This window comes from Nicotiana tabacum, chromosome 3 (genome assembly GCF_000715075.1).
Source record: "Nicotiana tabacum cultivar K326 chromosome 3, ASM71507v2, whole genome shotgun sequence".
Taxonomy (NCBI): Eukaryota; Viridiplantae; Streptophyta; class Magnoliopsida; order Solanales; family Solanaceae; genus Nicotiana; species Nicotiana tabacum.
The window spans coordinates 169086492-169098519 of NC_134082.1; the positions used below are offsets into that span (position 1 = coordinate 169086492).

Consider the following 12028-nt stretch of genomic DNA (forward strand, 5'->3'; position numbering starts at 1 on the left):
AAAGAATGTATCTGGTGCAGGGCCTGCGGGCTAGGAGCAGCCATTAGTTATTGCCCCCTCTGCCTGCAGCGTTGTTGCTGTAGTTTTTTTTTTTTTGTGGGGGGGGGGGGGGGGCTATTTATTATCATTATCGAACTTGGGTGTTTGTTTGAGGCTTAGTTGTTGTGTTATCATTATCCCAACTTTTTGGGTAGCAGCCACTTTTTAAGTGTGCCCCCTTCCGCTACACTATGGAGACAAGGCTGGATTGTTTAAATAATTAAACCAATTACAAGTCCAAGATGTATGGAGCAACAGGATATATAATTACTTCTTTATTTCACATGGTACAAATCTTTTGGATGAGTATGAAATGCAATTACATTTATAATACAAAACCAAACAATTTTTTTTTTCCATTTAATATTATCTCTATTTAATAACACAAATATGTTGGGCACTTGTTCACAATCGGATGATTTAATTATGCGGATGATGCTGCAATGGGACTTTGAACCACATGGACTCCGTCACTCCATGTGTACCGACCAAAGGCAAACTCATTTCTCCTTTCAACACTTTGTGCTCTAATTGTTATATTGAAGCTAAGTTTCTCTCCCAACTTGCTGAAGCGTAAAGTTTTCGGAATGATGTCAACATCATATCCAGGAGGTGATCGCATAGCTAAAACATAAGTAGAATTGTCTTTTCCAACATTTGTAACAACTCTTCTGACGGTCCTCGATCCTTTGATGTTAGCTATTGCAAGTGATGGATAGTTAAGGTTACTTGCTTCTGGTACTTCCTCAGGACAATTGAACGAGGAATCTAGGCTTATGTTTTGACTACAAAGATAGAGAAGATAATCCTCATACGTTGCATCATAAATGAGTCCAGGATCTACTGCTCTTGATGGTCGGAAATGGCCTGCTCCGTACTCAAAGGGGTTTGCATCATTACCAGTGGCATTTGTTATTGGTCTACCAACCAAATTATTGATTGTTGCTGCAGTATGAGGAAAACAAATGTCAGAGAGAAATTCTTTAGAAAAAAATAACGAGGACAATTCTTTACGAGAAGAGTAAAGCATTACATGTTGTCATTAGAGCTGATCTGATTGCAGCACTGCTCCAATCTGGATGAATGGATTTTAAGAGTGCAATTACAGCTGAAACATGTGGGCAAGACATGGATGTCCCAGACTGCATATTATACTTGACGACACGACGATCCTCTGGCAAGTTCAACGGAGAGGATGCTTCACTCCATGCGGCTAGTATGTTTAATCCAGGAGCAGTTATATCCGGCTGCAATTAATGTAAAAGTATTTTTCAGAAAGAGTTTACTTGCCTTCTATATACTGTCGGTGTAAAAAAGTTTTAGTGGAAATTGTTCGTAAAAAGTAAATTACTAGTAGCCTGGAAAATAAGGCAGGTTGTTTGCTAAAATGCTCATTTTTTGGTGCTGATATATATTACCTTGAGAATGTTAGGATCGACTATATTTGGTCCTTTGGAAGTGAAAGGAGCCATGACTGGTGCTGACTTGGTACCAATCAATGTTTGCCCTGGGAGAAGTGTTGCCATTGGATTTTTTTCAGTCTGTATATATGTTCGGATTGTATTTAGGCCATATGAAAAAGCAACTGTTGTGGAATCCAAAAAAGGGGTGACTTGTATCTCATTAAATGGAGTTCCTAAAATAGCTGCAACACCTCCAGCTCTTTTCACCTCCATTGATGCCTGCATACTACTGCCCCTGCAGACGACAACTTTTCCTCTTACAAGATTTCTTGAAAGTGTACCAGGAAAACATAGTCTGGATATTCCATAAGAGCAGTGAGATATTAGTTTCATTAGCTACTGATTAAGAAATAAAAGAATTAAAAAGTAAAATGAAAGTTACCCTGTTGTATTGCTTGCCGTAGTTCCTCTAATTTCTACATCTCCTGCATAAACCAAAGGATGCAACCTACTCCTCCTTATTGGAGTTACTGTTTGCCCCTGTAATTTATAAATAAAAAACCCCAAAAAGTTAATAAACTTATAAAGCCAAAAAAGGAGGCAATTTTACTTGTAGAATTGGATTTAACTACTTGAAGTTAATCTTGATAAGGGTTATATCATATACATTGGCAGCGTAAAGATACTATTTAATGATTATAAGAGAGTGTAATTATCTTATAAGATATCTAATTGGCTAAACATTTTATATACCATTAGTGCATAGAGCTTAAACTGTCGTGATAATTGACAAATGAATCAGAGTCGATCCATACCTCGACGATCATTCCATTTCCGAGCATAATTGGAGATGAAAAAACACGATCGATACTACTAGCACCAACTGTGATAATCCATGGAGCCACATTTCCAACAGTAGATGGTGTTGGACCATCATTTCCAGCACTACAGGCTACTACAATATTCCTCTTCAGAGCATGCAAAGATCCAATTGCAATACCATTTTGTGTATAATATGTTGTTCTAGGTTGAGACCCAAAGGAGACACTGAGTACATCAACTCCATCAGCTATAGCATCATCAAAAGCAGCAATAATATCATCTGTGAGGCATGTATTTCCCTCAGCTAAGCTCTGATCTGGAACTGGCCAACATACTTTATAAATGGCAAGGCGAACATTTGGAGCACCTCCTGTTGCTGTACCTTTTGCAAATCCACCAATTGCTGATGCATTGGCAACTCTTCGACCACCTACTGTTGCTGCTGCGTGAGTACCATGACCATCTACATCTCTTGGTGAACGAAAGTCCCTCGTCTCGTTAAGAGGACCAAAATTTGCCTCGTAACTTTTTAAATAATATCGTGCTCCAACTAATTTCCTTTTGGAAAAAACATAACAAAAGTTTGCACTGTCAATATATATAAGTTAAATTAAAGATGTAATATTTTGACTGATTGGGAAGACTAGTCAACCTGTTGCAATGGGAGGAGTTGAAGGCAACACCTTCTTGGCAAATTCCTTTCCATGACTTTGGAACTGGTTCCATTCCTTCATCATTGAAACTTGGAGATTCTGGCCACACCCCTAAGTTCAACAACCCAGAGAAGAAAATAAGGGGAAAAGAAAAAAGGGCCTTGATTTGAAATCGATACATTAACACACACACTAGAAGAAGAAGAAGAAAAGTTAAGACGACAGTGATATTCTTGACCCAATCTTCCTACCATATATACGTACTAAGTCAAAATATGAGTACTATAATATTCAAATTAGAAAAAAAAAAATTTAAAAAATAGAGAAAATCTCTTACCACTGCCCATAACCCCAACAATGATATCCTTCCCATAACTAGCATTTTGCAACAAATCTTGTCCAGAATTTATGAGTGAAGTTCCTTCCATCAAGCTCACAAAGTCCCAAGATCTTGTAGTATGAGGCTTTATTTCATGAGGATCACTGTGAAATACTGATATTACCCCTTCCATCCCTGTTAAAAAAAACAACAACTTATATTGATCAAAAACAACGCGAGTAACCTACTCTAGGGCAGTCTGGTAGTGTTGAGACTTAATATAATTAAGTGACTAAAAGTATGTTCAGCTCTTAAACTTTTGGGCGGGGTGGTCATACAATCTATTGTGGTATCAGAGCCGTCAAGAGGTTCTGAGTTCAAATCTCATAAAGAAAAAATATTTAGTTTCATGTCTTTGACTCATGAAAACGAAGCAGGCCCTCACGATAAGTTCATGTATACGTTTATTTACGAACCTGATATCATATCGGCTTCTTGTGGCGTTAACAAAGCAGAGAAGCCATTGATGACGTTCTTGTAGCTGTGAACTAGCGATGTTTTAGCTTCCTCTTTGGAAGTAGCCTTGACAGAATGAAGAAATGAGCAGTGGTGATCTTCTATTTCTTTCAAAGTCTTCTCTCCACTGTGCTCGCCAAGGTACACTACATAAACCTTGGTTTCTTCAGTAGATGAAACAAAACCATTAAGGAATATCATGAGGAAGAGCAAAAAGAAAACTACAAAGTTATGATTCTTCATTTTAAATGGCTTGTTTTGATTTGCTTTATATATATATATATATATATATATATATATATATATATATATATATATATATATATATATATATATATATATATATATATATATATATATATATATATATATATATATATATATATATATATATATATATATATATATATATATATATATATATATATATAGGCGCTAGATATATAGGAAAGAGTCTATGGCCAAATATTATGACCATTTCCTGTCAAAGCTAGCTTTAAATTAGTTAAGGAATTTTAATCTCATACGCGTCTAGCTAGTAACCTTCGATGAAATAGTAATACTCCATCCGTTTTAATTTAGATGACGCGCTTTCTTTATTAGTCCGTTCCAATAAAAAATGATACATTTTTATATTTAGAAACAATTTAACTTTAAACTTTTCATTCTACCAACTTTACCTGTAACACTTCTCAAATTTATAAAAGTTTCGAACTATAGAACTAAATTATTACTATTTTTATTATTTTTATCTTGCCTATAGTGAAATATATATATATATATATATATAATTGAATATACAATTAGAAAAATATTAATAATTTTAATATTATTAATTATTAAAAGTGAGTATCATTAATTATCAGTTAAGTTAAAAAAAGAGGGGGGGGGGGGGGCTAAAAGCCCATAAAAGGGCTATTGGAAAACAAAAGGCTCCAAGCCTTAAGAGAAACAGAACCCACGTTCTGATTCATCAAAAAGGGTGGAAGGCTTTTGCCTTAGACGAAAAATAGAACAGTACGAAATAGAGGCTTCTAATCACGCAGGCAACGGAAAATCTAGGGTTCTTTACAAATCACTAATTCTCGAATTCAGGTATATAAAATTCCCTATTGTCAATTACCCTACAGTAGTAATAGGTGAGAACTGAATAGTTATTCCCTTCTCTCTCTATATCAACAGTAAAGTTCCGTGTTTAAGTGTGAAAGTTTAAAATTAATTAAAATGCACTGATTGTTATAGAATCCATTTTTTGACTGGTGTCAATTGGACTGGGGCCTACTATTGGCTCGAGAAGTTTTGAGGTGAGTTGATAAAACCCTTTACTAAAGTGGTTTAACTCACAAAAGCACGCATACAAAGTGTTTGATGAATTGCATAAAAGAGTTGATATATACTTAATTGGAGTGAGTAAGAACATATTTGCTTAGAATTATTTTCTAGCTAAAGTTTAGATGATTAATTTGATATATGTGCATAAATTCTCAGAATTTTGTGTTATTCTTATATGCCAGTTTCATGTTGAAAATTCATGAAGGAGAGAGAATCTTTATAAATACTTTTGAATGTTTATTTCATTCTTATGCCATGCCTTACCTTTAAGGATACCGATATGATTATGTGTAAAAGGTTTAGACTTGAAAAGTCACAAGAAGAAGTTTTAGAAAGAAAAGATTTTTGGGAGTATCCTTTATTCTAAGAAGGGGTCATCGTCTAGGCCGAGGGTCCTGACCAAGGCGTTGACTTCCTGAAACTACTTGTGCCAAAGTAGGGGGCACACGAGCTGAGGGTCTCATTGCTGAGAATTTACTTAGCCATGATAAGCTATGATACATGAGCGTTGAGAACCATAAAGCGAGTGACACTTCGTAGATTGGGCATATTCGATCAGGTTGGGATTGAACCTGTGCCGATCACACTGTGACTAAGACAGAATTAAGTCAGGATAGTTGGAACTCCCAAAGTATAAAGAGAAGTAATTTTTTTTAGAAAAAGAAAAGAATTTCTTTTAGAATATTCATAAACTGCTATTATGCAATTATTTTAGAATTGTTCTTAGAAGCTTTATGTTTTCTATGCATTTATATTCTTTGCTCGTAATGTGTATTGTATTAAAGTTGCATCCCCTATTGTTGAGACTCACTGAGTACAATGGATGGTACTGACGTTCTCTTTTGGGAACCTACGTTGGTCTGCGGTACAACGCAGGAACCGATTTTGCAGGCGAGCAGGCTACGGGTTAGGATTTCCTTCTCTTCCAGTACTATTGGTGAGCTCCGATTTTGTTCGTGGAGTATTTCTTAGAGTTATCTTTATTTAGTTATTTTTTTGTTTACTTAGAGAACTGGCCAGGAAATCTCATGTCCTGAGCAATGCGTCAGTTTACCAGTAGAGGCTTCATAAACATAGTCGTTGGGTTAAGATTCAGATTTTTTTGATAATAACTTAGCAGTAATTTAGTAGTTACTATGAATAAAGTTTTGGAGTTAATTTATTTAAATATTTAAATTAATTAATAGTATTTGGTTAGAGTATTGCCTTATTGCATATAAAGTTTGGAGTTATAATAGATTTGATAAGCAGAGATGGTTCGCTCGGTCATGTTTAATGATCGAGTGCCGGTCCCGGCTTGTTCAAAAAATGGGTCATGACAAACTTTGTATCAGAGCCTCAGGTTTATGGAGTCCTAGGGGTCTATGAAGCCGTGTTAGTAGAGTCTTGTTTATGTGTATGAGGTACACCATACTTATAAATAAGAGGCTACAAGCATTTAGGAAAAGTCTTATTTTTTTTTATACTTTAGATCGTGCAGTAGAGTCTACCTCTAAGAAATTATCTAATGTTTTCTTTTCTCCAAAACTCACAGAAATGGATCGTACTCGCAACTCTGACACCGAAACTCAGAATGCTGCTCAAGAAACTATTGCTACCATTGTGGCTCAAGGCAGAATTAAAAAGTCTCCAACTCAGAAAAGGAAAGGTAAATCCACAAAGGGTGTTCAAGTACCCCGGGTTGAACATGAAGAAGGGGTGGAACGTGATGATCAAGTACCTCAAGATCCAGTGCCGCCCCCAACAGCAGCTCTGGCTCAGGTAACTATATCTCCCGAGGTGGGTCAAATGTTTAATGCTGTCAACAGTGCTATGGAGATGTTTAAAGCCTTTATGGCCAACCAGAACGAGAGAAGAGATGTGATTTCACCTCAATCAAATAGACAGAACAATTTTGAGTCCTCAAAAGTGAATACATTTTTTAAGTTGAGTCCTCCAATGTTCCATGGTTCTATAGTTGATGAAGATCCGATGTTGTGGCAAGAGGGTGTCAAGAAAGCCCTTCGAGTGATGAAAACATTTGATGATGAAGCTGTGGAGCTGGCTGCTTACTAGCTTAGAGATGTGGTTGGCGCTTGGTTTGAGATGTGGGAAAAGAAAAGAGATGAAGATGATAGTCTGCCTATTTGGGAAGAATTTGAAAAGGCCTTCATGGCTAACTTTATCACAGAAGAGGATAGGGACGCTAAGCCTACAGAGTTCGAATAGCTCAAGCAAGGGAATAAAAGTATACATGAGTGCTACATGGAATTCATAAGGTTGGTTAAGCATGCTCCTCACATGGTTAAGAAAGAAAAAGAAAAGATTCGCAGGTTTGTTGGCGGTTTAGCTTACCACATTAAGGATACGACATCAGATGCAACAGTAGGGATGATGTGATGACCCAAAAAGTCATCACTTAGGTTGCAATGAAATTCTACATTCGGAGTCCTTAAAAACCTCCCTTAGTACCACCTCGATTTGCGTGTGCAGTCCGGGCGTGTAGCCAGAAAGCTTAAATGTGAAAATCTGTGAAAAATGATAAGTTTTGACTGTAAATGAATAAATTTGACTTCGGTCAACGTTTTGGGTAAACGGACCTAGACCCATGATTTGACGGTCCTAGAGGATCCGTAGGAAAATATGGGACTTGGGAATCGGATTCCGAGGTCCTAAGCCCGAGAAACGGATTTTTTTAAAGAAAATTATTTTTGAAATTGTTTAAAGAAATTTGAAATGAATTTTGCTTAGAACATGGTGGTATTGGGCCTGTATTTTGGTTCCGGCGCCCGGTACAAGTCTTATATATGATTTAAGACATTTTTGTGAAATTTGGTGAAAAACGGATGTCATATGACGTGATTCGGACTTAAATCGCAAAATTTATGTTTAAAGAAATTTTGAGAAAATTTCATTGATCTCGAGATTTAATTTGATGTTCATGATGTTATCTTGATGATTTGATTACACGAATAAGTCCGTAGGATATTTTTGAGGTTTTGTATGCACTTGGTTTGGAGTTCCGAGGGCTCGGGTGAGTTTTGGGTAGGTTCCGGGATGTTTTAGGCTTAAAACCAGAAGTTGCAGGCCTCTGAACCCGCCAGTGCGGTCCGCGGTCGGCCTTGTGTGGTGCGCGGTGTAGCGCTGTGCGGCCGCAGTCGACTTTGTGAGGTCAGCACAGGGGCACTAGTTGTGCGGCCTCAATCGACTTTGTGCGGTCCGCACAGGGGCACTAGGCTGTAGTATCCTCAGGAAGGGCTGTGCGGCCGCAGTCCATTTTGTGCGGTCCGCACAGAGGGTCTGAGAGGGGTATAAATAGACGGGATTTTCAGTTGTTTTCATTTTTCAAAACCCCATAAACATAAGAGGCGATTTTTCAAACAACTTTTCTTCTCCAAATCAATTGTAAGTCATTTTTAACTAGTTTTCTTCAATCATTAACATCTTTTAACTTGATTTCAACTTCAAATCAATGATTTTCATGGGGGAAATTAGGTGTTTTGGGTAGAACCTAGGTTTTTCAAAAATTGGGGATTTGGACCTCGATTTGAGGTCCGATTTCAAAACAAATTACATATTTGAGCTCGTGAGGGAATGTGTAATTTGGTTTTGGTTCGAACCTCGGGTTTTGACTGCGTGGGCCCGGGGGCGATTTGACTTTTTGGGCAAAACTTTGGAAAACTCATTTTCATGCATTCAAATTGATTCATTTAGTGTTATTGATGTAATTAAGTAACTTGTGGCTAGATACGAGCGAATTAGCGGAGGAATCAAGGGGTAAAGCTATAATTGAAACTTGAGTTTTGTTCGAGGCATCGAGGTAAGTGTTTGGTCTAACCTTAGCTTGAGGGATTAGGAGTTGTGTCCTATTTGCTAATTGCTTCTTGTTGAGTACGACGTATAGACATGCTGACGAGTATTTATACGTTGGTGTCAAGCATGACCGTGGGTCTTATATTGTTATTTTCATGACTTCGTTGTATTTTTCATGCCTTGGTGAAGATTTCTATTTGTTGTGTAAAGTTATGAAAAGAATTGTGACATGTGAACATTGAGGAGCGTTGGCTCCAGTTGTATAATAAATTGTGAAAGTATAAGTGATAATTGAAACTCTAGAATATTGGTTCGAGTTGTGAAGTGAATTGTGAAGTAAAAGTGAGAAAGAGAAGAGATCATTATGTTGCCCCTTGCTGGGCTATTATTGAGTTGTGGTTCTCTTGCATTGTGTTCTTAATTGATATTAAGGATGGTTAGGTTGATGATTCTTTGTGTTATGTGTTGTAACAAGCTTAAGTATAGTTGAGGTAGGTAGATGTTGTAACGAGTTTGGTTATAGATGTTTCTCCTTTGCCGGGATATTGTTTGTTGATATCATTGTTCCCTTGCCGGGATTCCTTGTGATTATCGTTGGCTTGTACATGGGAGAGGGTGGTACACCTACCACAATATATGATGAAATGGGAAAAAGGTGGTACGCCTACCACAAGATATGATGAAATAGGAGCGGGTGGTACGCCTAGCACAAGATATGATGAAATGGTAGCGGGTGGTACGCCTACCACAAGATAAGATGAAATGGGAGTGGGTGGTATGCCTACCACGAGGTTTGATGAAATGGGAGCGAGTGGTACGCCTACCACGAGATTTAATGAAATGGGAGCGGGTGGTACGCCTAACACAAGATATGAGAAATGAGATCGGGTTGCACGCCTGCAACAAGATGTAAACTGAAAGTGAAATTTGCCTTTATTTTTCCTTATCCTTGTTAGAAGTTAAATTTTGGTTTCCTTATAACTTCATTGAGATTCTGCCTTATCTGTTATTCCCCGAAGCATGTTTCCCCTCCCCATTTTAATCGTTTGTTTCCGTTTATCTTTTCGCTATATATATATATACACACACATAATTGCACAGGTTTATTTGGAGTCTGGTCCTAGCCTCGTCACTACCTCGCCGGGTTAGGCCAGACACTTACCAGCACATGAGGTCGGTTGTGCTGATGCTACACTCTGCACTTATGTGCAGATACAGGAGAAGCGCTTGGTCAGTAGCGGTAGGGGAGCCAACCTTCAGTCCACCGAGACACCGAGGTAGCCCTGCAAGCATCCGCAGGCCCGACGTCTCTTCCATCCATTTAGATGTTCTGTTTTCTTTTGTATTCGAGATAGACTATATTTCCTTTTTCAGACACTTGTATGTAGCATTCCTAGATAGTCCGTGAATGTTGTGACACCAGTTTCTGGGTAGAGATACATGTTGGATTTTTATTCGTATCTGTTTTGGTATAATATTTATCTAAGTCTTCCGCTTAAATTTCATCTTTCGTCATTATTTAAATGATGATTACCTGCTAATTTAATTGGTTAAAAAGGCTAAAATGAAAGAGTTTGAATTTTCCGCATTTAATGGCTTGCCTAGCTTCTATGAGTAGGCACCATCACGACCCCCGAGGGTGGAAAATCCGGATCACGACAGATGACAAACTTCTCCTCTAATATGGGATTTGCCAAGAACTTAGAAAAAGATAGACATCAAAAGAGAGAAGAAAAAAAACATAACAAGAAAGCTCGGACATCGGACAGGTTTAATGGTACATCCAGCGGAGGTGGAAATGATTCCTCTAATAAGGAGTCATTAGCACCAGCTCAGTCTAGCCATCAGTCAGGTGGTGGGTCTTCCTTCAAACGTACTCAGAGTTATGAAAATTAGTCTCGCTAGAATCAGAATTGTAAGACATCATCCTCACATAGCCAAAGTCAGGCTGGGCAACATTCACACCAACAAGGTCTTTGTGGAACATGTAAGCGGCAACATTTAGGTCAGTGCAAGCTCGGGTTTCATGGTTGCTATCATTGTGGAGACATTGGTCATATAAAGGCCAACTGCCCAAAGTTGCGACGTAATTTCAGTGGTGGATCAACTCGTCTTCTAGTTCCTCAGCTACTCCAGTTGCACCATCCTAGGCTCGTGGTTCTCATAATCAGGCCAGGCATGGGACAAGCAGAGGTGCAGATTGAGTAACGAGTTACTCAGGGAGGGGGACAACCCCGTTTGTTTGCTACGCTTGATCGTTAGAGTGCAGAGGCATCTGCAGACGTTATTACAGGTATACTTTTAGTCTGCTCACATAATGCTTATGCCATAATGGATCCAGATTCAATGTTTTCATATATGACTCCATACTTTGCAATTAACCTCAGACTAGAACCTGAACAACTTAGTGAGTCATTCCTAGTATCTACTCTAGTTAGCGAGTCAATGAAAGTCACAAGAGTCTATAGAGGTTGTATAGTTTCAGCCCAAGGTCGCAACACCAAAGCCAATCTCATAGAATTAGAAATGGTGGATTTCGATGTGATCATGGGTATGGATTGGTTATCTTCCTGCTATGCCATGTTAGATTGTCATGCCAAGATAGTCGGGTTCCAATTTCCAAATGAAGAAGTCTTAGAGTGGAAGGGTAGCTCAGCATCGCTTGTAGGTAAGTTTATTTCTTACCTACAAGGGGTGTCTCGCCTATTTGGCTCACATCATTAATCCAGAATCAGAACCACCAGCTCTTCAGTCTGCGCCAGTTGTTAGAGAATTTCTAGAAGTTTTCCTAGATGACCTTACCGGGCTTCCTCCTGAAAGAATCATAGACTTTGGCATTGATGTCATGCCAGGCACTCAGCCCATATCTATACCTCCTTATAGAATGGCTCCAGCAGAACTTAATGAGTTGAGAGAACAGTTAAAAGACCTCCTTAACAAGGGCTTCATCAGTCCGAGTGTTTCACCGTGGGGGTGCCCCGATCCTGTTTGTCAAGAAGAAAGATGGGTCTCTCAGAATGTGAATCGACTATCGGTAGTTGAATAAAGTTACCATTAAGAACAAGTATCCACTGCCAAGAATTGATGATTTATTTGATCAACTTCAAGGTGCAAAGTACTTCTCAAAAATAGACTTGAGGTCGGGGTACCAT

General features: G+C 38.3%; 2 protein-coding genes across 3 annotated transcripts in view; one reads left to right on the forward strand and one right to left on the reverse strand.

Moving 5' to 3' along the window:
• Positions 1–12028, forward strand: part of LOC142177967 (beta-amyrin 6-beta-monooxygenase-like) — a 183179-nt gene that overhangs the window by 12528 nt on the left and 158623 nt on the right. The window lies entirely within an intron of this gene.
• LOC107785336 (subtilisin-like protease SBT5.6) lies at positions 300–4016 on the reverse strand. 2 transcript variants are annotated; one of them, XM_075250180.1, is made up of 8 exons: positions 3713–4016; positions 3255–3431; positions 2917–3028; positions 2258–2822; positions 1885–1982; positions 1458–1737; positions 1073–1286; positions 300–984 (listed from the first exon to the last, which is right to left on the reverse strand). In XM_075250180.1, exons 1-8 carry the CDS (start codon positions 3993–3995, stop codon positions 464–466), a joined length of 2250 nt encoding a protein of 749 aa, XP_075106281.1. In that variant the 5' UTR covers positions 3996–4016; the 3' UTR covers positions 300–463. The 2 variants fall into 2 exon arrangements, with proteins under 2 accessions (XP_075106281.1, XP_016462099.2); XM_016606613.2 differs by having other exon boundaries at positions 1458–1797.